At 42.6% G+C, this 22,398-nt stretch overlaps 1 protein-coding gene across 1 annotated transcript in view; it reads left to right on the plus strand.

The window, feature by feature from the left end:
• The window catches only part of kremen1 (kringle containing transmembrane protein 1), a 73,968-nt gene that overhangs the window by 42,060 nt on the left and 9,510 nt on the right, over positions 1 to 22,398 (plus strand). The window contains 6 exon segments of the mRNA XM_072665272.1: positions 4,208 to 4,229; positions 4,231 to 4,300; positions 16,954 to 17,078; positions 17,854 to 18,001; positions 18,391 to 18,500; positions 19,052 to 19,274. Of these exon segments, the coding sequence (XP_072521373.1) occupies positions 4,208 to 4,229; positions 4,231 to 4,300; positions 16,954 to 17,078; positions 17,854 to 18,001; positions 18,391 to 18,500; positions 19,052 to 19,274 (698 nt within the window).

Raw genomic sequence — 22,398 nt, forward strand, 5'->3', positions numbered from 1 at the left:
ATATATATATATATATATATATATATATATAACCTCAGGACTAAACATGTATACACATATATATATAACCTCAGGACTAAACATGTATACAGATTTATAACCTCAGGACTAAACACGTATACACATATATAACCTCAGGACTAAACACGTATACACATATATATATATAACCTCAGGACTAAACACGTATACACATATATATATATATAACCTCAGGACTAAACACGTATAACAATATATATATACCTCAGGACTAAACACGTATACACATATATATATATAACCTCAGGACTAAACACGTATACACATATATATATAACCTCAGGACTAAACACGTATACACACATATATATATATATATATATATATAACCTCAGGACTAAACATGTATACACATATATATATAACCTCAGGACTAAACATGTATACACATATATATATACCTCAGGACTAAACACGTATACACATATATAACCTCAGGACTAAACATGTATACAGATATATAACCTCAGGACTAAACACGTATACACATATAATATATATAACCTCAGGACTAAACATGTATACAGATATATAACCATAGGACTAAACACGTATACACATATATATATATATAACCTCAGGACTAAACATGTATACAGATATATAACCATAGGACTAAACACGTATACAGATATATATAACTCCAGGACTAAACACATTAGAACTAAACATGTATATAGATATACAACCTTAGGACTAAACACGTATGCATATATAGGACTAAATAAGTATATAGATAAATAACTTTTGAACTAAACACGTATACAGATATAAGTCTTTAGGACTAAACACGTATACAGATATATGAACACTAGGAAGGTAGGAAAGGGTTTTTCCACCTCCTTAAAAGCTGCATAAGGGTTTTTACATGACAACCACAATTTGTCCTGCATCTGGAAAGTACGTACAACCCCTCTTCAAACACTGGAGCAAACATGAGCGATTGTTTTGGCCTCTGTTATGGACCACTACCTCGACCTCGACAGCCCTCCGGTTTAATGCTCACAAACAGGTGTTCATTTGGCAGCACAGTATTCAAAAAGCCATGCAAATCAGCCGCTGTACTCACCAAGTCAAAGCCAGAATCAAATGAGGCTGCCAGGTCACACCTGCTGACACACATCCCCAATCAGATTTATTTAAGTTATTACTAATCACCATAAAAAGGTTCTAGGCTGCAGGTTCAAATACATTTAAATACAACATAGAGTGACATTAGCCACGGTTTTTAATATATAACTATAGAATGAATTTCTATTAACATTAATATCCAGTATGAAGTTCCAATATCATTAATATCCAGTATGAAGTTCCAATATCATTAATATCCAGTATGAAGCTCTAATAACATTAATATCCAGTATGAAGTTCTAATAGCATTAATATCCAGTATGAAGCTCTAATAGCATTAATATCCAGTATGAAGCTCTAATAACATAAATATCCAGTATGAAGCTCTAACATTATTATCCAGTATGAAGTTCTAATATCATTAATATCAGTATGAAGCTTTAATAACATTAATATCCAGTATGAAGCTCTAATATCATTAATATCCAGTATGAAGCTTTAATAACATTAATATCCAGTATGAAGTTCTAATAGCATTAATATCCAGTATGAAACTCTAATAGCATTAATATCCAGTATGAAGTTCTAATAGCATTAATATCCAGTATGAAGCTCTAATAACATTAATATCCAGTATGAAGCTCTAATAGCTTTAATATCCAGTATGAAGCTCTAATAACATTAATATCCAGTATGAAGCTCTAATAACATTAATATCCAGTATGAAGCTCTAATAGCATTAATATCCAGTATGAAGCTCTAATAGCATTAATATCCAGTATGAAGTTCTAATAACATTAATATCCAGTATGAATTTCTAATAGCATTAATATCCAGTATAAAGCTCTAATAGCATTAATATCCAGTATGAAGTTTCTAAGGTCAGAATCAAATTGGAGCAATATAAAATAATAAATAATAAAGATGTGTCATTACAGTGCATTATATCATCAGTTATGATTTTTTAATCATTTCAAAAACACATACCTTTTAATGTATAGCTAGAAATAATGAAATATAGACATCAGGAGCTTTATTAATAATATTATTAAAATAATAAGGATTCTATTTTAATTGATTCTCAAATTCTTGTCAATGATGTAAGTGAGGTTATACATTATGGAAATATTAATAAGCAACTGTAAAGACATAAGAATGGCTTCTACACTGGGGGGGGGGGGGGGGGTGTATGGAGGAGGGAGAAGTCTGCAGGTTAATTCACTCCAACCTGAGCTTAAGTTTCCCCGAACAAGCAGCTGAGAAAGGGCTGCATAAAGAGGCGCAGGGCTGAATGTGCGGCTCTGTGCGGCGCGAGAGGCGAGAATGTGGTGGAAAAGTGGTTTTTGATCGGAGAAGAAAAGAGAGGGAGACACCCTTCACCATTTCAGTCACAATGGCTGAAATCAGATCGGCCTCGCTCCGGGCCACGGCCCTACGATCTGCTTTTGTGTCCCGCTCAAAGAGAAGAAGAATAGCTTTTGCTGGTAATTATCGTTTTTTCCTGACAGCTGAGACGCCGAGCGCTTGAGACGCCGGCCCGAGACGCCGGCCCGAGACAGGCAGGGGCTGCTTTTTATTTTATTTTGTCCAAAACCGCAGGACGGTTCTGTCTCCTCTGTAACTGATACCCAATTTGAAGGCTTAAAACACTCTGTGGAGGCACTGAGGGTCGACTACTTAAATATACAGCTATTATGTTTGATATTCTGCTGAAATATTTAGCTAAATATCTTTTAAAAAATGCATCGCACCCCTTAAACTGCAGTGTAATTATTCTGCTAGAGCTAAATAATCAGAGCAACTTATTCAGTATCAAGTATACTGAGTTATCATTATCATATATCATATAGTATCATATAGTTATCATTATTCAGTATGCACTGTTTATTAATTATCATATTTAATATAAATCATTCAGCACCTTCTGTGTATTAATCAGCATGTATTATTAATTATTCAGTATTTAGTATGAATTATTTAGTATCTACAATAAATTATACAGTATCCACTATGAATTATTTAGTAACTGCTAGGAATTATTCGGTATCTACAATAAATTATTCAGTATCCACTATGAATTATTTAGTAATTGCTAGGAATTATTCAGTATCTACAACAAATTATATATCCACTATAAAGTATTTAGTATCCACTATGAATTATTTAGTATCTACTATGAATTATTCTGTATCCTCTATAAATTATTCAGTATCTACTATAATTTATGTAGTATCCACTATGAATTATTCAGTATCTACAATATATTATACAGTATCCGCTATGAATTATTTAGTATCTACAACAAATTATACAATATCCACTATGAATTATTTAGTATCTACTATGAATTATTTAGTATCCACTATGTATTATTTAGTATCTACTATGAATTATTCTGTATCCACTATGAATTATCTGTATCTACTATAAATTATTTAATTATTCAACTGCTATGAATTATTCTGTATCCACTATGAATTATTGAGTATGCTATGAATGAATTTGTAGCCATTATGAATTATTCTGTATCTGTATAATTGAGGATCTACTATGAATTATCGTGTGTATGATGTATTATGAAGTATTAGTCAGTATCCACTATGAATCATTCAAGACAATAAAAAACAAACATAAAACACAGTTTGATGAACTGGTGATTTTGTGCAGTGCTCAGACGTGCAGGAGACCTGTGTATGCCTTAGACAGGTAAACTAGACATACGTCTAGACATGAAAGGGCATAAAAGGAAGGTTTCCTCTCTGATGGTCTGAGAGTTGGGCTCAGGGGGGTTTAGAGGAGAATAAAGGATGCACTGCTGGACCAGCCTGTGTCTGAACTGGAATAAAGACACTCTGCAGGTTTCTGTCTCAGCGAGGCTCCGGGGTGGACATGCGTGATTAGGTCAGGGAGGGGGCGAGAAAATCGAACAGAAGCTCAAATAAACAGAGAGAGGATCTTCCCCTCGTCGGTTAGGCTGATCTACACCTACACCTACACCTGACCTGGATGGAGTAATAATCATCTGTTGTATACTGGTGTAGTGACCTGTAGTGACCTGTAGTGTCTCTCTCTCTCTCTCTCTCTCTCTTTAAAGGAACCCTGATGGAGATGTTCGGCTCGTGGTGCTACATTGCCGATCAGGAGGACGGAATCTACTGGAAGTTCTGTGAGATTCCGAGCTGTCAGAGTAAGTGGGGATATGGGAGTGTGGGAATACCAGTGAGTTTATAGGAGATTATCAGCAGAGAGATGTCTCTAATCACCTCGTTAAACATCACACCCTGTTTAAACACGTCAGCTTCAGCGAGCTGCCTGTCGCTCACTGACGCCTGTGTGTGTGTGTGTGTGTGTGTGTGTGCATTTTCATGATTACGAGTTTGAACACATTCACTTGTCAGTCGATGTTATTTTAGTGTTATTGAAAGTCTACTGAGCTGCTGTGTGTGTGTGTGTGTGTGTGATCTGATTGTCTGTCTTGTGCACAAACATGATTCAGAGATTTTGACGCCTCCAAAGGCCAAATCAGGACACGTGAGCTCAGCAACAGCCAATCAGCAGACACACATCATGACCCTATTGGCACCATGCTGCCTAATAATGCCAGGCGTGGACTAGAGAGGGGTGTAAAGCCCCCCAGCATTGAGGAGCTGTGGAGCAGTGGAGGAACTGTGTTCTCTGGAATGATGGTGGTGGAGTAAATGCAATCAAATCCTCACAGCAATGCTCCTCCTCCAAAATCTAGATCTCTGGACAGTAGAGACAGTTACTCCAACAAAAGCAAGATCAGCTCTTTAAAAACCCCTGATTTCAGAAGAAACAGTGAAGGAGCAGGTGTCCAAATACTTTATTTTTTTCATATAGTGCAGGGGACCAAGAACGGGGCCTTGGGGAATACCCTGAGTAACGGGAGCAATGTTAGATTTGTGCCTCCCATTAGAAACCCTCCTTCGGTTGTTGTGTCCAAACTTTTGACTGTCACCCACCGCCAGTTTAGTGCCATGCCTGATGGCAGATTTAGGCCAGTCTTTGTCATTCCGCAGCCAGCCATGTTCTGTGTAGGCATGAATGGGTTTAAGCTGGTTTCCAGTAAGCGTTTGTGTGTGTGTGTGTGTGTGTGTAAGTGTGATCATGGTGGTGCGTAACCCATGCTCCCATTTGCACCCATTTCTTGGGGCATTGCCCGTATCGAGTACACACCATCCGCGCGCTCAGACGATGTATTATGGGATGGATCTCAGATGGCAGGGTGGCACCGGAGCGGGAACAATACCAGCGATGAAAACAGGCCGATTTGTTGGACCTCTTCGCCCGAGGCGGCTGTAATTCAGTAAAATCAGCAGAGCCGCCTCACCCATTGTACCGCAGCGCTGGACGCGTGCGCCTGGACTCGCAGCTCCTATTATTTTAAAGCCTTAATTCACCTTAAATCACCCTGTTAACCTCAAACAGCCGCACTGAGAAGAGCTCTCTGGATCTGACCACGGTGATCTGATCTCTAACTGTTCTGAGATCTTCCATCTACAGGCTCCTCTACAACATCTCCACCCTTCTTTCTGAAGGCCTCAGAGAGCTCTCTGGATCTGACCATGGTGATCTTCTTCACCCCTCACTTCAACCATCAATCAAGATCAGACCAGACTAAACGTCTGAGGTTTAAATAAGACTCCAGACTCCTCCAGAATAATCCTCTCCAACCATGTTCTGATCTTCTGCAGCTGATCTTCTGCTCCTGTCTCAGTGCTGGACTGTCGCTTTACGGGACGGTTTGCTTTGCTCTGCATCAGCACTCTCCTTTCACTCCAACACCGCGACCTTTCTCACGTTTCGGGTGGGTAATAGGTCAGTCTTTACACCGCGTGCCAGCAGTGGTCACTACACAATGCTGTGCAGCCCACACCCACTGCCGTCACCAGGAGTGTGATGATGTCAGATAGGGATATGGGTATCGGTTGTATTTGTGTGGAGCGTAAGTGTGAGGTGATGCTTGATAGTTGTGTTGGCAGGAGAGAGCCTAAAGCATTAGCAAGACTGCTGCTGATAAGGATGAGTGTTGGGTGGAGAATGGTGGTGTTTGGTGGAGAATGTTGATTGGTGGGGAATGATGGTGTTTGATTGAGAATGATAGTTTTTGGTGAAGAGTGATGGTTGAGAAAGATGGAGTTTGTGTTTTGGTAGAGAGTAATGGTGGAGAATGATGGTGTTTGGTGGAGGAATGATGGTGTTTGGTTGAGAATGATGGTGTTGGATTAAGAATGATGGTGTTTGGTGGAAGATAATCACATTTTGTGGGAAATTATTGTGTTTGGTGGAGAATGATGGTGTTTGGTGGAGATGGGTGGTGTTTGGTGGAGAGTGATGGTTTGGTGGAGATGGATGGTGTTTGGTGGAGAATGTTGATTGGTGGGGAATGATGGTGTTTGGTGGAGAAAGTTGGTGTTTGGTGAAGAGTGATGGTTGAGAAAGATTTTGGTAGAAACTGATGGTGTTTGTGTTTTGGTAGAGAGTAATGGTGGAGAATGATGGTGTTTGGTGGAGAATGATGGTGTTCAGTGAGGTTTGATGAATGGTGTTTGATGAAGGGTGGTGTTTGGTGGAGAATGATTGTGTTTCATGGAGTGTGTTTTGTGGAGAACAGTGGTGGAGAACGATGGTGTTTGTTGGAGAATGATGGTGTTTGCTAAGGAATGATGATAGTGTATGTTGGAGAATGATGGAATTTGTTGGTGGAGAATGTTGATTGGTGAAGAATGATGGTGTTCGGTAAGGAAAGATGGTGTTTGGTGGAGAATGATGTTTGGTAGAGAAAGATGGCGTTTGTTGGAGAAAGATGGTGTTTGGTAGAGAAAGATGGTGTTTGGTAAAGAATGATGGTGTTTGGTGGAGAATGATAGAGGTTTGTTGGAGAAAGATGGTGTTTGGTGGAGAAAGATGGTGTTTTTTGGAGTTTTCTTTACTGTTAAAGGTCTCAGAACATACTCTGAGCTTCAGATTTCCAACCCAGTCCCATCCTAACTTCTCTGATAAATCCAAACCTCAGGATTTTGAAGAGGTCTGATTGGTGGAGCTTGTCTGGATGTTGTGAAGCTGCTCTGGGCGTGTGGGTAAGAGCTCAGTTTTCACTTTCATTCAGAGCAGAGAGAGAGTGAAAGCTCCTTAACGAGGCTTGATCGCAGTCAGAGTCCGAGTTTCACGTTAAAGAAAACAGAAGTGAGAGAGAGTGTGTGTTACTGACTCTCGCTCGGAGCTCAGTGTCGGGCTGCGGTTTGGCTGCTTGTTGGAGTTGCTGTTTTTCTGACCAACAGAGGAACCTGCAGAACCTCAAAACTCCGCTTTGACAAGAAGAACCAGAAATCTGGCCAAACCAAACACCCCCCCCCCCTCTCTCACTTTCACTCTCTCTCTCTCTCTCTCTCTCTATCTCTCTCACTTTCTCTCTCTCTCTCTCTCTCTCTCTCTCACTTTCTCTCTCTCTCTCACTCCTTCACTCTCTCTCTCTATCTCTCTCACTTTCTCTCTGTCTCTCTCTCTCTTTCTCTCTCTCTTCCTCACTCCCTCTCTCTCTCTCTTTGTCTCTCTGTTGGTCTCTCTATCATTCTTTCTCTCTCTCTCTCTTTATCTCTATTTATGTCTGTCTGTCTGTCTCTCTCTCTCTCTCTTTGTCTCTGTGTTGGTCTCTCTATCGTTCTTTCTCTCTCTCTCTCTCTCTCTCTTTATCTCTATTTATGTCTGTCTCTCTCTCTCTCTCTCTCTCTCTCTCTGAAAGAATCCATTGTTTAGTGAATCTTGGTCGCTCTGCACTCAGGCCGGGCTGCATTCCTGGTTGGGACTCCACCTGAGGAGATCGCGCTCTGCACCTGTTAGAAGTGTGTGTTTGTGTGTAGCGACAGTAGCCTGTGAAATCTGACCCTCATAATCACGCCCTTCCTCGCACTCGACACTCCTCCAAGCCGTCCTGTTATTGTTGCAGGTTGTTCTCTGGGTTCCTCTGATCAGTCGAAAGCGCAGCGCCGCACACAGACACTCTAGAACAGTGAGAACGTGTGGAAAGTCATTGTGAGTGCTGAGCGCTGAGAGGGTTGTTTACAGTGGTGTAGTAGTAGAACAGGATTGAACCCACCCAACCTTCTCTCTCTCTCTCCCGCACTCTCTCTCTCTCTCTCCCGCACTCTCTCTCACTCCTTCACTCTCGCTCTCTCTCTCGCTCTCTCTCACGCTCTCTCTCTCACTCCTTCACTCTCTCTCTCTCTCCCTCTGTTGCGCTCTCTCACTCCTTCACTCTCTCTCTCTCTCTCTCTCACGCTCTCTCTCTCACTCCTTCACTCTCTCTCTCTCTCTTACGCTCTCTCTCTCACTCCTTCACTCTCTCTCTCTCTCTTACGCTCTCTCTCTCACTCCTTCACTCTCTCTCTCTCTCTCCCTCTGTTGCGCTCTCTCACTCCTTCACTCTCTCTCTCTCTCTCTCACGCTCTCTCTCTCACTCCTTCACTCTCGCTCTCTCTCCGGCTCTTATTGTATTCAGAGGTATTTGGGCGCGAAGCCACAGAATGTTGGTATCTACATTCTACTGTAATTCAAACTCATGGCGTGGTAAACAGAGGACGAACGCGGCTGTGTGGAGAAGCCTGGACTTGCCTGTGTGTCCCTCAGGCTGGTGATGCCGTCTTAAGTGGAGACGGGTCACTGCGCTTCCCCCTTCAGCATCAACCCAGACTTACTCATACATCATTTCCATGTCATTTAAGGAGCATAACAGTGTACAGAAGGCAGGTTAGTCACTCTTTTAGTCAACTTAAAGCCCTGTCAACACCAGACCCATCAGTCTTATTACCATCAGAACTCAGAACCCAGTAGAACCAACCTCCATCAGTCTCCATCAAAATGTCATCATTCTCCATCAAACTCCATCATTCTCCAACAAAACACCATCATTTTCCATCAAAACATTATCATTCTCCATCAAAACACCATCATTCTCCATCAAAACTCCATCATTCTCCATCAAAACACCATCATTCTCCCCCAAGCACCATAATTCTCCACCAAACACCATCTTTGTGGCCAACAAAACTCCATCATTCTCCATCAAAGCATCATTCTCCATCAAAACATCATCATTCTCCATCAAAACATCATCATTCTCCATCAAACACCATCATTCTCCACCAAACACCATCTTTGTGGCCAACAAAACACCATCATTCTCCATCAAACATCATCATTCTCCATCAAAACATCATCATTCTCCATCAAAACACCATCATTCTCCATCAAAACACCACCATCCTCCAACAAACACCATCATTCTCCATCAAAAAACATCATTCTCCATCTAAAAAACATTCTCCATCAAACACCACCATTCTCCACCAAACACCATCTTTTTCCAACAAAACACCATCATTCTCCATCAAAACACCATCATTTTTCATTGAAACTTCATCATTCTCCATCACAACACCACCATTCTCCATCAAAACACCATCATTCTCCACCAAACACCATAATTCTCCACCAAACACCATCTTTTGCCAACAAAACACCATCATTCTCCATCAAAACACCATCATTCTCCAGCAAAACACCATCATTCTCCACCAAGCACCATAATTCTCCACCAAACACCATATTTTACCAACAAAACACCATCATTCTCCATCAAAACACCATCATTCTCCATCAAAACACCATCATTTTTCATTGAAACTTCATCATTCTCCATCAAAACACCATCATTCTCCACCAAGCACCATAATTCTCCACCAAACACCATCTTTCTCCATCAAACACCACCCTTCTTCATTAAAACTTCATCATTCTCCATCAAAGCTCCATAATTCTCCACCAAACACCATCTTTCTCCACCAAACAGATCATTTCAGATGCTCCTTGGAATCACAGGATGTAACTGCAGCCCAGTTGAAGGTGAGATGAAAGTGGAGATGTTCAGTCATCCTGAATCGACTCACTCAAGTGACTCGGGCCAAAGTGAACGTGGTGTGTGTGTGTTACCTGAACAGCAGAGCTGTGTGTGTGTGTGTGCTGTGTAAGGGCTTGTAGCGGGTCACACAGCTCCGAGGGAGCGGAGGGTTGGTGCTTTTGGCCTTGAACCGCTGTTCTTGTCTAAACTCGGAACACTGACAGCGTCATTCGGCGCGTTCTGCTGAATAAAGAGAAGCCAGAGCTCCTATTGTTTGATCTCAAACAATGAAACTGAAATGTTGTAGGGGGCACAGCCCATTGCCCAGCGGGGCTTTCGTGGGCTCCGGTCTTCTTCTGAAGCCTCAGCAGATGAAAGGGAGATGCTGTCCTCGCTCCTCCTCCTCCCCCCCTCTGTCCGGACAGCAGTAACTCATAACCCTGACAGCTCCGGAGGGACTTCCTCCTTTCTTTCCACTCCGTAATGCTTCATCTGTCTCTGCCCTGTTGTTGCGTTCTCCTCGTTGGAGCTTTGAAAGCCCTTCTAATTATTCGCTTTGGGTTTCGAATGCCTCTGCGCCTTTAATTAAGGCTCCCTCAGGGCCGCCAGGGGTGAGGGCATTGATCTCTGCAAACTCAATCATGTCGTAACACAGCCTCAGTCACTTACACAGAGCATGCTTGCGGCTTCGCAGAGCTGGAACACACACACGCACACGCACACACGCACACACACACGCATAGTTGGTTTTCGTATCTTCCCAGGACGTGCGGTCTTATGTACATCTCATATGTATTGTATATATGTATATGTAAGTATGAAGTGTCTATATATAGTGCCTATGTTGTCCCATATGTGAATAACTATGCAATAGACATGTTGCATATGAGTATTTGTCTATATGTAATAATTGTATGCCATATTTGTCAAAAAATAAATAATACAAAAAAAAAAAAAAAAAAATATATATATATATATATATATATATATATATATATATGACAAATAGGGCATATAATTATATATATGCAAATATGTATCCCAAATGTATTTAACATGTAATAATACAGTATACTGGCATGCATGTATGTATGTATATATATATGGTGGTTGGTGTGGCGTAACAGGTAACACCACTACCTTCCAGTGAGCTACCATACCATGTGGGAGACTGGGGTTCGATTCCTGGTCTGGGTGGCTATGCTGCGCTACACTAATAAGAGTCCTTGGGCAAGACTCCTAAAACTACATTGGCCCAACTCTGTAATACAAGTCACCTGGATAAGAGCGTCAGCTAAATGCTATAAATGTATATATATATATATAATACTGTATTATTGTGTAATAATAATATGCCCCATGTGTATAACACTCACACAAATCTAGCATGAAGTTTTTGGAACGAGGTTCAGATCTGATTTGTTTAAGGATTACGTTAGCGACATTTGTTTACAAGATTTGCCTGATCCATTCTCTCTCTCTCTCTCTCTCTCTCTCTCTCTCTCTCTCTCGCGCTCTCTCTCTCGTTCTCTCTCTCTCTCTCTCTCTCTCGCTCTCTCTCTCTCTCTCGCTCTCTCGCTCTCTCTCTCGTTCTCTCTCTCTCTCTCTCTCTCTCTCTGTCTCTCTCTCTCTCGCTCTCTCTCTCGTTCTCTCTCTCTCTCTCTCTCTCTCTCTCGCTCTCTCTCTCTCTCTCTCTCTCTCTGTCTCTCTCTCGCTCTCTCTCTCGTTCTCTCTCTCTCTCTCTCTCTCTCTCGTTGTCTCCCTCAGTGTCATATCTGCCATAAATCTTTTAAATAATCAAATCCACAGATCTGAAATTAGACAAACATGGCTTTGGTCAGAAGGTCCGGCTGGTTCAGCAGCGCTGGGCTCTGGACGCAGTCAGGACTCAGATTTCCATTGTGTTTCTGTTCTGCAGTAAATCACTTCATTACTGTCCCTCTGTAGCGCAGCCAGCTGTGCTAACTCCCTCAGACTTAAAGGCCAAACACATGTAAACTGTTGCAGTGTTAGCGTAGCCGCGACAAACACACACACACACACACACACACACTCACACACACACATTAAAAAATCAGAACAGATGAAAACAACATGGTGATGACAATGGTTTAAGTTATTAATTAGCTAGCAAAAAAGAAAGTAGAAATCTAAATAATTTATAGTGGATACAGAATAATTCATAGTAGATACTGAATAATTCATAGTGGATACAGAATAAATTATAGTAGATACAGAATAATTCATAGTGGATACAGAATAATTCATAGTAGATACAGAATAATTCATAGTAGATACAGGAAAATTTATAGTAGATACAGGATAATTCATAGTGGATACAGAATAATTCATAGTAGATACAGAATAATTCATAGTGGATACAGAATAAATCATAGTAGATACAGGAAAATTTATAGTAGATACAGGATAATTCATAGTGGATACAGAATAATTCATAGTAGATACAGGATAATTCATAGTAGATACAGAATAATTCATAGTAGATACAGAATAATTCATAGTGGATACAGAATAATTCATAGTAGATCCAGGATAATTCATAGTAGATACAGGATAATTCATAGTGGATACATAATACATTATAGTAGATACAGGATAATTCATAGTAGATACTGAATAATTCATAGTGGATGCAGAATAAATTATAGTAGATACAGGATAATTCATAGTAGATACAGAATAATTCATAGTGGATACAGAATAATTCATAGTGGATACAGGATAATTCATAGTAGATACAGGATAATTCATAGTGGATACAGAATAAATTATAGTAGATACAGGATAATTCATAGTAGATACAGGATAATTCATAGTGGATACTGAATAATTCATAGTGGAAATTGAACACACAATGCATAGAGAGAGAAGGGAGGGAGGAAAAGACCCTAACTCACCTAGCTCACATGTAACCTGCCTGTCTGTGTGTGTGTGTGTGTGTGTGTGTGTGTGTGTGTGTGCGGTCACTGTTGGCAGGTCTGAGTGTGTATAACAGGAGAGCGGTTATAAAGGCCAGACGCTCGCTGTGATGTTTTGCCAAAACAATAAAGCCAAACAGATTAGTAAATAATATTAACACAGTGACGTTATGCGTGCAGAACACACACACACACGCACACACACGCACACACACATACACACACACACACACACATCTAAACCCATTCATCACACAGCTGAACTCTCGTACATTAACCCTTTAATCTCAAGCCAGAAAGCCTGAAGTTCTGCCCTTTAATCCTCTGCTCTCCTGTAGCGGCCTGGTTGCTCAGTGCTGGCGTTAAAGAAGCGTTTCTATAGCGACGAGAGTTGCGTTCTGCGTCGCTCGCTCAGAAACTGTCGCACAAACTCTGCTGGTTTTAGTGTGTGTGTGTGTGTGTGTGTGTGTAATTACTGTGTTGTGATAACACACTGCTGGTGTGTGTTCACCAAGAGCTGCAGCACTGTTTGAAGTTTTATCTGTCTGTCCAAATCTGTCTGTCTGTCTTCCGCTCTCTCCTGATCTCCCCCACTTTCTTTCTTTCTGTATTTGTCCTTTGCTCTGTGTGAGAAGATAAGGATGTGTAGGACAGTGTGAGACAGTATGGACACATTTCTGGCACAGTGTGGGACAATGGGGGCTTCGTCCGGTACAGTGTGGGACAGTGTGGTCATAGTGTTGGACAGTGTATGACAGTCTGGGACAGTTTAAGACAGTATGGACATAGTCTGGGACAGTGTAGGACAGTGTGAACACAGTCTGGGATGATGTTGGACAGTGTAGAGACAGTCTGGGACAGTGCGGGATAGTGTTGGACAGTGTGAGACAATATGGACATGGTCTAGGACAGTGTGGACACTGTCTGGGATGGTGTTGGACAGTGTAGAGACAGTGCGGGATAGTGTTGGACAGTGTGAGACAATATGGACATGGTCTAGGACAGTGTGGACACTGTCTGGGATGGTGTTGGACAGTGTAGAGACAGTCTGGGACAGTGTGGGATAGTGTTAACTTAGTCTGAGACAGTTCAGGACAGTATGGACATAGTCTGGGACAGTGTGGACAATGTATGGGACGGTGTAGGATCATATGGACACTGTGGGACAATTCAGAACAATCTGGATATAGTCTTGGACAGTGCAGGATGGATATAGTCTATATTAACAGACACTAGGAGAGTGAGACAGTGTGGACAGAGTCTTGGACACTGTAGGATGATGGAAACAGTCTGGCACAGTGCAGGACAGTCTGGACATAGTCTCAGACTGTCTGGGACAGGGCAGGACTGTGTGGACATAGTCTGGTACAGTGTGTACACAGTCTGGGATAGTGCAAAACAGCCAGGACCAGTGCAAGACTGTCTGGACAGTGTGGGACAGTCTGAGACAGGACAAGACAGTGTGGACATAGTCTGTATATACAGTGTAGGACAGTGTGAGGCAGTGTGGACAGAGTCTTGGAGATTGTGTGACAGTGTGGATGCAGTCTTGGCCACCGTAGGATGGTAGAAACAGTCTGGCACAGGGCTGGACAGTCTGGACATAGTCTTAGACTGTCTGGGACAGGGCAGGACTGTGTGGACATAGTCTGGGACAGTGCTGAACAGTGCAGGGAAATGTAGCTGACAAGTAAAGGAACCTTATGTACACCAGTTAGCATGTGTGGTGATGGACATGAGCGTGTACGTGAGCTAATTGGTGTACATAAGACTTTCTTACTTGTTAGCTACATTAGCCTTGTAGCTCTAAGCAAGTGCTAAGCAGTAAGCTTGTCTTGATTGATGGACTGAGGGGTGGACGTGTGGCTTTAGTGTGCTCTGAGAAGCAGGAGAGTGTAATTATAAGGTGTGTGTGTTTGATCTGAGCGCTGCGTTCCTGTGTGGCGCTGATGGATGACCTGTCCTCGTCCCCAGCAGCGCCTTAATCCACTCTAGCAGACTGTGTGTTTAATGTTAGTGCGCTAATGTGTGGTAATGTGCAGATCTGAGGCTGCTCTGCTCTGATGGATGTTGGAGAGGTTGTGTGTGTGTGTGTGTGTGTGTGTGTGTGTGTGTGTGCGTTTAGAGAAGGTTGGCGGAGGTCATCCTTAGTAAGAGTGATGTGTTCTGTTCAGTTCACACTCTTACACACACTCCATCTTAGAAAAGCAGCATTAGTAAACCTGGCATAGCAACAGTAACTAAGGACTGTAGCTAGCTGTCTGTGTTTAGTCCTTATTTCAGCATTCAGTTGCCAGAATGCCAACCAATCAGCACTCAGTAGCCACACTGTCTGCCAATAAGTGCTCAGTATCCGCAATGTCAGCCAATCAGCACTCATTAGCTACAGCACTAACCAATCAGCACAATGTCACTCATAGCACTCAGGAGCCAGAACGTCAGCCAGTCAAGACTCAGTAGCTAGAATCCCAGCCAATCAGCACTCAGTAGCCATAGTGTCAGCCAGTCAGCCCTAAGTATCCACAATGTTAGCGAATCAGCACTCAGTAGACAGAATTCCAGCCAATCAGCACTCAGTAGACAGAATACCAGCTAATCAGCACTCAGTATTCACTGTGCCACCCAATCAGCACTCAGTAGCCAGAACGTCAGCCAGTCAAGACTCAGTGGCTAGATTCCCAGCCAATCAGCACTCAGTAGCCATAGTGTCAGCCAGTATCCACAATGTTAGCGAAACAGCACTCAGTATTCACTGTACCACCCAATCAGCACGCAGTAAACAGAATGCCGGCCAATCAGCACTTAGTAGCCAGAACGTCAGACAGTCAGCACTCTGTAGTTAAAATGCCAGCCAATCAGCACTCAGTAAACAGAATGCCAGCCAGTCAGCACTCAGTAGCCAGAACGTCAGCCAATCAGCACTCAGTAGCCAGACATTTGTGCACCCTCTGGTAGGACACCGTAGCAATTGGTTATTGACACCATACAAACCATGTAACAACCGCTTAGCAACAGCATAGCAACCAGTTAGCAACCCCTAGGGAAACCATAGCAATTGCTCCGCAACAACAAAGTAACCACATAGCAACCACATTGGATAGGGAGGTCCATATGGCATGTATGCTCTAATTTATTATTTACGTAATAATAATAGTGTATTATAATTATTATTATTATAATTATAATAATTATTCATTTATTTATCAGGTCAGATTCATGTTTAATGTAATATTTTATATTATATTTAAAAAACTACCATTCGCATAGACTCTCAGATTCACAGTGAGCATCAAGTCAAATGTGTGTGTGTGCGTGTGTGTGTGTGTGTGTGTGTGCGTGTGTGTGTGTGTGTGTGTGTGTGTGTGTGTATGTGTGTGTGTGTGTGTGTGTGTGTGTGCCCACAGGCATGTCCCATCCTCTAATCAAAGATTTAGTTTGTCCTCAGGGTTGCTCACAGGCCCTATCTGCATTAGCTTTACACACACACACACACACACACACACACACACATTTCACATACTTGCGTATACATGAATATAGCATAATGCTAAAGTGTTCTGGGTTGGTCAGACACTAGGGGGCGCTCCTTAAAGAGGGCAATTCTGGAGCTTTTGATTAAAACTGTTGTTTATAAATGATGATTAAACTAATATAGCGAAGTAGCCTCATAGCTTGTGCGCTAATTGGTGGGATATAAGCTTCCATTACTTGTTAGCTACATTAGCTGCATAGCTTTACTGATACTGATTTGGCTTTAATTATGCGTTAGCTACATTAGCCTACTAGCTCTTCTGCTAATTGTTGGGTATACGCTTCCATTACTCGTTAGCTATGTTAGCATCATAGTTCTATGGCTAAATGGAGGATATAAGCTTTTATTACTTAGTAGCTGCAGTGCTAGTTGGTGGGAAATCGTCCTCCACTGATTGATAGAATATTAACTATCTCTCTCTCTCTCTCTCTTTCTCTCTCTCTCTCTCTCAGTGCCGGGTATTCTGGGATGCTTTAAGGATAACGGTCACCCCCCTCCGCTGGCCGAGAGCTATCAGACGTCGCAGACCCTCACCATCCAAAACTGCATCAGCTTCTGCCGCAACCAAAGATACAGGGTGAGCAGTGCACCATGGGAAATGTAAATATGCAAATATGGCATTGCAATTGGTTAAACACCAGATATTAAACGTGAAGATACTCAAAATCATCAGATGTCAGCCAAGACCACATCATAGCAACCACCTTGAGTAGCATAGCAACCACCTAGCAGCCATCAGACATGGCCAGATGCTGAAGGTGGATATGCTCTCATTAAAATCAGCATCGGCTATATGCGTCTGTCTATAAATGCGTCTGTCCGAGACCAGACCATAGCAACCACCGTGAATAGCATAGCAACCACTATAGCAACTGCAGCAGATATTAAAGTTAGATATCCACCTTAACGATAAGTGGCTATATTAAAGTGCACATGTCCTCATTTCCCTGTCCCGTACCTCTACATCATTAACCAGCATTAAATGAATGCTGAGACATGTTAAGGGCGGTGGATATTAGCACACATCAGAGAGCAGGCGAGCGGCGGAGGGAAAGGCCCGAGCGCTTCCCGAGCTTTCTAACCTTGACTTGACTCGCTCAGGTTCGTGCCCTGACTTGATTTTTGGAGTCTGGCTTAATTACGGCGGTGAGCAGAGAAGCGAGTGAGTGAGTCATCAGACACCGGGCTTCGCTCTGTAAACACCGCAGATGTGTTTAATCGCTTGCTCTCATTCCCTTTGTCTGATAAGGCGGAGATAATGCCACCCGCCTCATTTTTGAAGTCTCAGATGCTCCAAAGCGAGTCGTTACAGCAGCACCGTCTGATGTCACTCCTCATTTCTCTTCTAACAGCTCGCCGGAATGGAGTCGGGCTATGCCTGTTTCTGCGGCAACGACCTTGACTACCACCTCCACCTCCCTAGTTTGGAGTGCAGCCACGTGTGTTTCGGGGACCAGCAGCAGCCGTGCGGAGGTGACGGGCATGTCATCGTCTTTGACAGTGAGTCTGATGGCTTCTTAACCCACCGAGTTTGAACCACATAATTCCAATGCTAAGGTCAGGGTGTTGGAATGGGCACCACCATCATTCCAGAGCTCCACAGCTCAATGCTGGGGGGCTTTATCCCCCTCTAGCCCACTCCTGGAATTATTAGGCAGCATGGTGCTGATAGCTTCCTGATGTTTATCTGCTCCAGAGAGTCCTATTCTATTGGCAGTGATTCTCTACAGGGACTAGACAAGCTGGGTCTCAGCAGTGGGTCCTACTTAAAGTAGCTGGATTTATTCTTTAGCAGCGGTGTCCACAAACTTTTGGAAATGTATGTATCAGTTTCAGTCTGTTCTTTGTGTTAACTGTATGTAAACCTAGTTTGTGTGTTTGTGTTTTAGCAAAAGTGGGAGCGTGTGGTGGAAACTACACGTCTGATTCAGCTGTAATCTACTCACCCGACTTTCCGGACAAGTACGCAGCTGGACGGGTCTGCTACTGGACCGTCCAGGTACCAACTCCCTTTTATACAATTTCCGTACCGTGCTCACCAATGAAGGAACATGTCTGCTGGAAATGTCCTTCTATCCCAAACCTTCCCTCACACTGTAAAGTGGCCACTGAGTGGAAGCACAAGGTAGAGGTTTCCAATAAAGTGGCCAGTGAGTGGAAGCACAAGGTAGAGGTTTCCAATAAAGTGGCCAGTGAGTGGAAGCACAAGGTAGAGGTTTCCAATAAAGTGGCCAGTGAGTGAAAGCACAAGGTAGGTGTTTCTAATAAAGTGGCCAGTGAGTGGAAGCACAAGGTAGGGGTTTCTAATAAAGTGGCCAGTGAGCAAAAGCACAAGGTAGGTGTTTCTAATAAAGTGGCCAGTGAGTGAAAGCACAAGGTAGGGGTTTCTAATAAAGTGGCCAGTGAGTGGAAGCACAAGGTAGGGGTTTCTAATAAAGTGGCCAGTGAATGGAAGTACAAGGTAGGTGTTTCTAATAAAGTGGCCAGTGAGTGGAAGCACAAGATAGGTGAGTGTGTAACATCCCTCTTCTCTCTGTTCTGGTCCTCCAGGTTCCGGGTGCATCCTTCATTCTCTTTAACTTCACCTTCTTCAGCATCATGGATCAGGCTGACATGGTAGAGCTTCTGGATGGCTACACCAACCAGGTGGTGGTGAGATTTGATGGACGAAATCCACCGCGGGAAATTGTCAACATCACCACCGACTTCGTCATTCTGTACTTTTACTCGGACAGGACGAACCAGGCTCAGGGGTTCTCCATGATTTACCAAGGTGAGAAACCAGCAGCCACCATGATTCTGTGTGGTTTCCCATACTGTAGATCACCTCATTACCTCTGTGTCCTCATGGACCTGTGGTGTTATCTGGAACATCTGGAATAAAACACTTGAGACACCATAGTGACCACCTTGCAACACTACAGCGACCACCTAGCAACACCAAAGAAACCACCTTGCAACACTAATGTACCCATCTAGCAACCACTTAGCAACACCATAGTGACCACCTTAAACCCTTTTCCTCCTTGAACCACCTGGGATACATGGACTTATTAGTTCTTAACGAAATGAATTAATAAGCAACACCATAGCAACCATTTGGGATACCATATCAACCACATGGCAATCACTTAGCAACACTTTAGCAATCACCTGGGATACTATAGCAACTGCCGAACAACACCATAGTGACCACCTTGCAACACTATAGCGACCACCTAGCAACACCATAGAAACCACCTTGCAACACTAATGTACCCATCTAGCAACCACTTAGCAACACCATAGTGACCACCTTGCAACACTACAGCGACCACCTAGCAACACCAAAGAAACCACCTTGAACCACCTGGGATACGCAAACTTAGTAGTTCTTAACGAAATGGATTAATAAGCAACGGTGGTTGGTATAGGTACTACACTTCAGATATACTTGCTACATCATAGTGATCACCTAGCAACACTATAGCAACCACCTAGCAACACCATAGCAACAACCTCACAAAAACAGTTTCATCCTAGTGGCCACATCCTGCAGTAACAGCCTAGCAGCTGCTACTGGAAGTAGATTTTAATTTTCTAATAACCATTAATGAATAGTTTTAATGCATTGAAGAGAACAGGGTGCTAATAGATGACCTCCTACAGTCAAATCTCTTATCAAGGCTGATTAACACGTAGTTTTATGGACAGAGGTGTGTATTTGTAACGCTGGCCGTGTTTGCATTAAAGTGGAGGTGTGTTAAAGCTGAAGACGGCGAGCGCAGGTGAAACAGCAGCGTCATTAAGAGTCCATTAGAGAGAGTCTCTCCGTGCTTCATTTGCATTAGCAAGCGCAGTCTGGCATTTCCTGTCTCCATTACACATTTACATAAAGACAAATGTGCCCACAGCTCTGGATACGGCCCACCAGGAATTATCTGCAGAACGAGAGAGAGAGAGAGGGAGAGATAGAGAGCAGCCTGAGCTTGTACAAAACTAGGGTGCGTCCCAATTGTGTACTAATTACAAATACTAACTACTTACATAGTACCGAGAGCCCTTCCAGCTTCAAGTATGACTCGGCTCGACCCGCCATCCTTTAAGATCCACGGAAGACGAGCGTCCAGACTTTTTACTGTCCTGCACCGGAGTGGTGGGAACGAACTTCCCCTGGGTGTCCGAACAGCAGAGTCCAACGCTCGCTGTCCTCAAACCCAGACTGTGGGCTAGAAGTGGGGTGTAAAGCCCCCCAGCATTGACGAGCTGTGGAGTAGTGGAAGAACTGTGTTCTCTGGAATGATGGTGGAGGAGCTCCATCCAGTACTTTTAGGATGAGTTGGGGATGATGAGGTGGGGTGGTGACCATCATCCAACATCCTGACCTCACTAACGCTCTTGTTGCTGAATGCAATCAAATCCTCACAGCAATGCCCCTCCGAAGTCTAGTAGAAAGTCTTCTTCTCTGGACAGTACAGACAGTTACTCCAACAGAAGCAGGATCAGCTCTTTTAGTTCCCTTGATTTCAGAAAAATAAAACAGTGAACAAGCAGGTGTCCCAATACTTCTGTCCATATAGTTTAGTTTATCAGTGTAATAATTCATGACTGTCAGAATTAGCAGTTACTGAAATCTGCAAAAAGAAACATGAGCATTTATTTTAGAAACATCTTAAGAAGCTAAGTGTCCACAAACTTTTGAAGAGCAGTGTACCGAAAGGAAGCCCAGCTGCCCCTGGAGTGGAGGTATTAAATATTGAAATTCCACCCTGGGCCATTTCTGGAACTTTCTCTGCTCAGATATTGGAAGTGTGGCACTTTATCAATAATTAATCTGTCGCTGTTTAGCATATTTATGAGGTATGTGAGGTGACTCTGAGTCACAGAATCACCGGTTCTGATGGAACGTTTATCAATAGTGAAAATACAGTCATGATATTATTTGTAATATGGATACTGATTATGCGTAATTCTATTAGAATTCATTAGACTAAACCCAAACAAACATAAAGTCAGTGGTCAGTGAGAGTGTCTACCTGTAATTAACTCTATATAACATTAGAATAAACCCAAATAATCATAAAGTCAGTGGTCAGTGAGAGTGTCTACCTGTAATTAACTCTATATAACATTAGAATAAACACAAATAATCATAAAGTCAGTGGTCAGTGAGAGTGTCTACCTGTAATTAACTCTATATAACATTAGAATAAACCCAAATAAACATAAAGTCAGTGGTCAGTGAGAGCGTCTACCTGTAATTAACTCTATATAACATTAGAATAAACCCAAATAAACATAAAGTCAGTGGTCAGTGAGAGTGTCTACCTGTAATTAACTCTATATAACATTATAATAAACCCAAATAAACATAAAGTCAGTGGTCAGTGAGAGCGTCTAAGAGTTATAGTAACCGTGGGTGAAACTACCTCCACCATGTTTGGAAGCTAAACTCTCACTGTGAGTTGTTGATCTGCTTGACAACGCTGCTCTATTACGCCACCAAGAGGGGATTCAAATAATACAGAAGTGAATTCTAGGACGTTGCTATGGGAACATGACAAGATGACCAAAAGCATGTTCTACTGGAACCAGTTTAACTATATAAATATCCAGGTTACAATTGACCCTGTGTTAGGTGTGCACCCCTCAGTGTTCGTGAGGAACTCCAGCTGTACTGTGTGTGTGTGTGTGTGTGTGTGTGTGTTGTGGTGTCTGAAAGATGTTGTGTGAAAACGTGTCGTTTATGGACTGAAGTGTTTAGACACACTCACCCAAACACGGTCAGTGTGTGTTAGCCTGAGTGACGTTAAAAACCAGCACCGGCCCGATACACGCCGCAGTGTGTTAGTGTGTTTCCTGCACTACTGTTCCTCTGTGAAAGCCAGTGTGTCAGGTCAACAGAACACACTCCGCCA

The sequence above is a fragment of the Salminus brasiliensis genome, chromosome 20 (assembly GCF_030463535.1).
Source record: "Salminus brasiliensis chromosome 20, fSalBra1.hap2, whole genome shotgun sequence".
Classification (NCBI taxonomy): domain Eukaryota; kingdom Metazoa; phylum Chordata; class Actinopteri; order Characiformes; family Bryconidae; genus Salminus; species Salminus brasiliensis.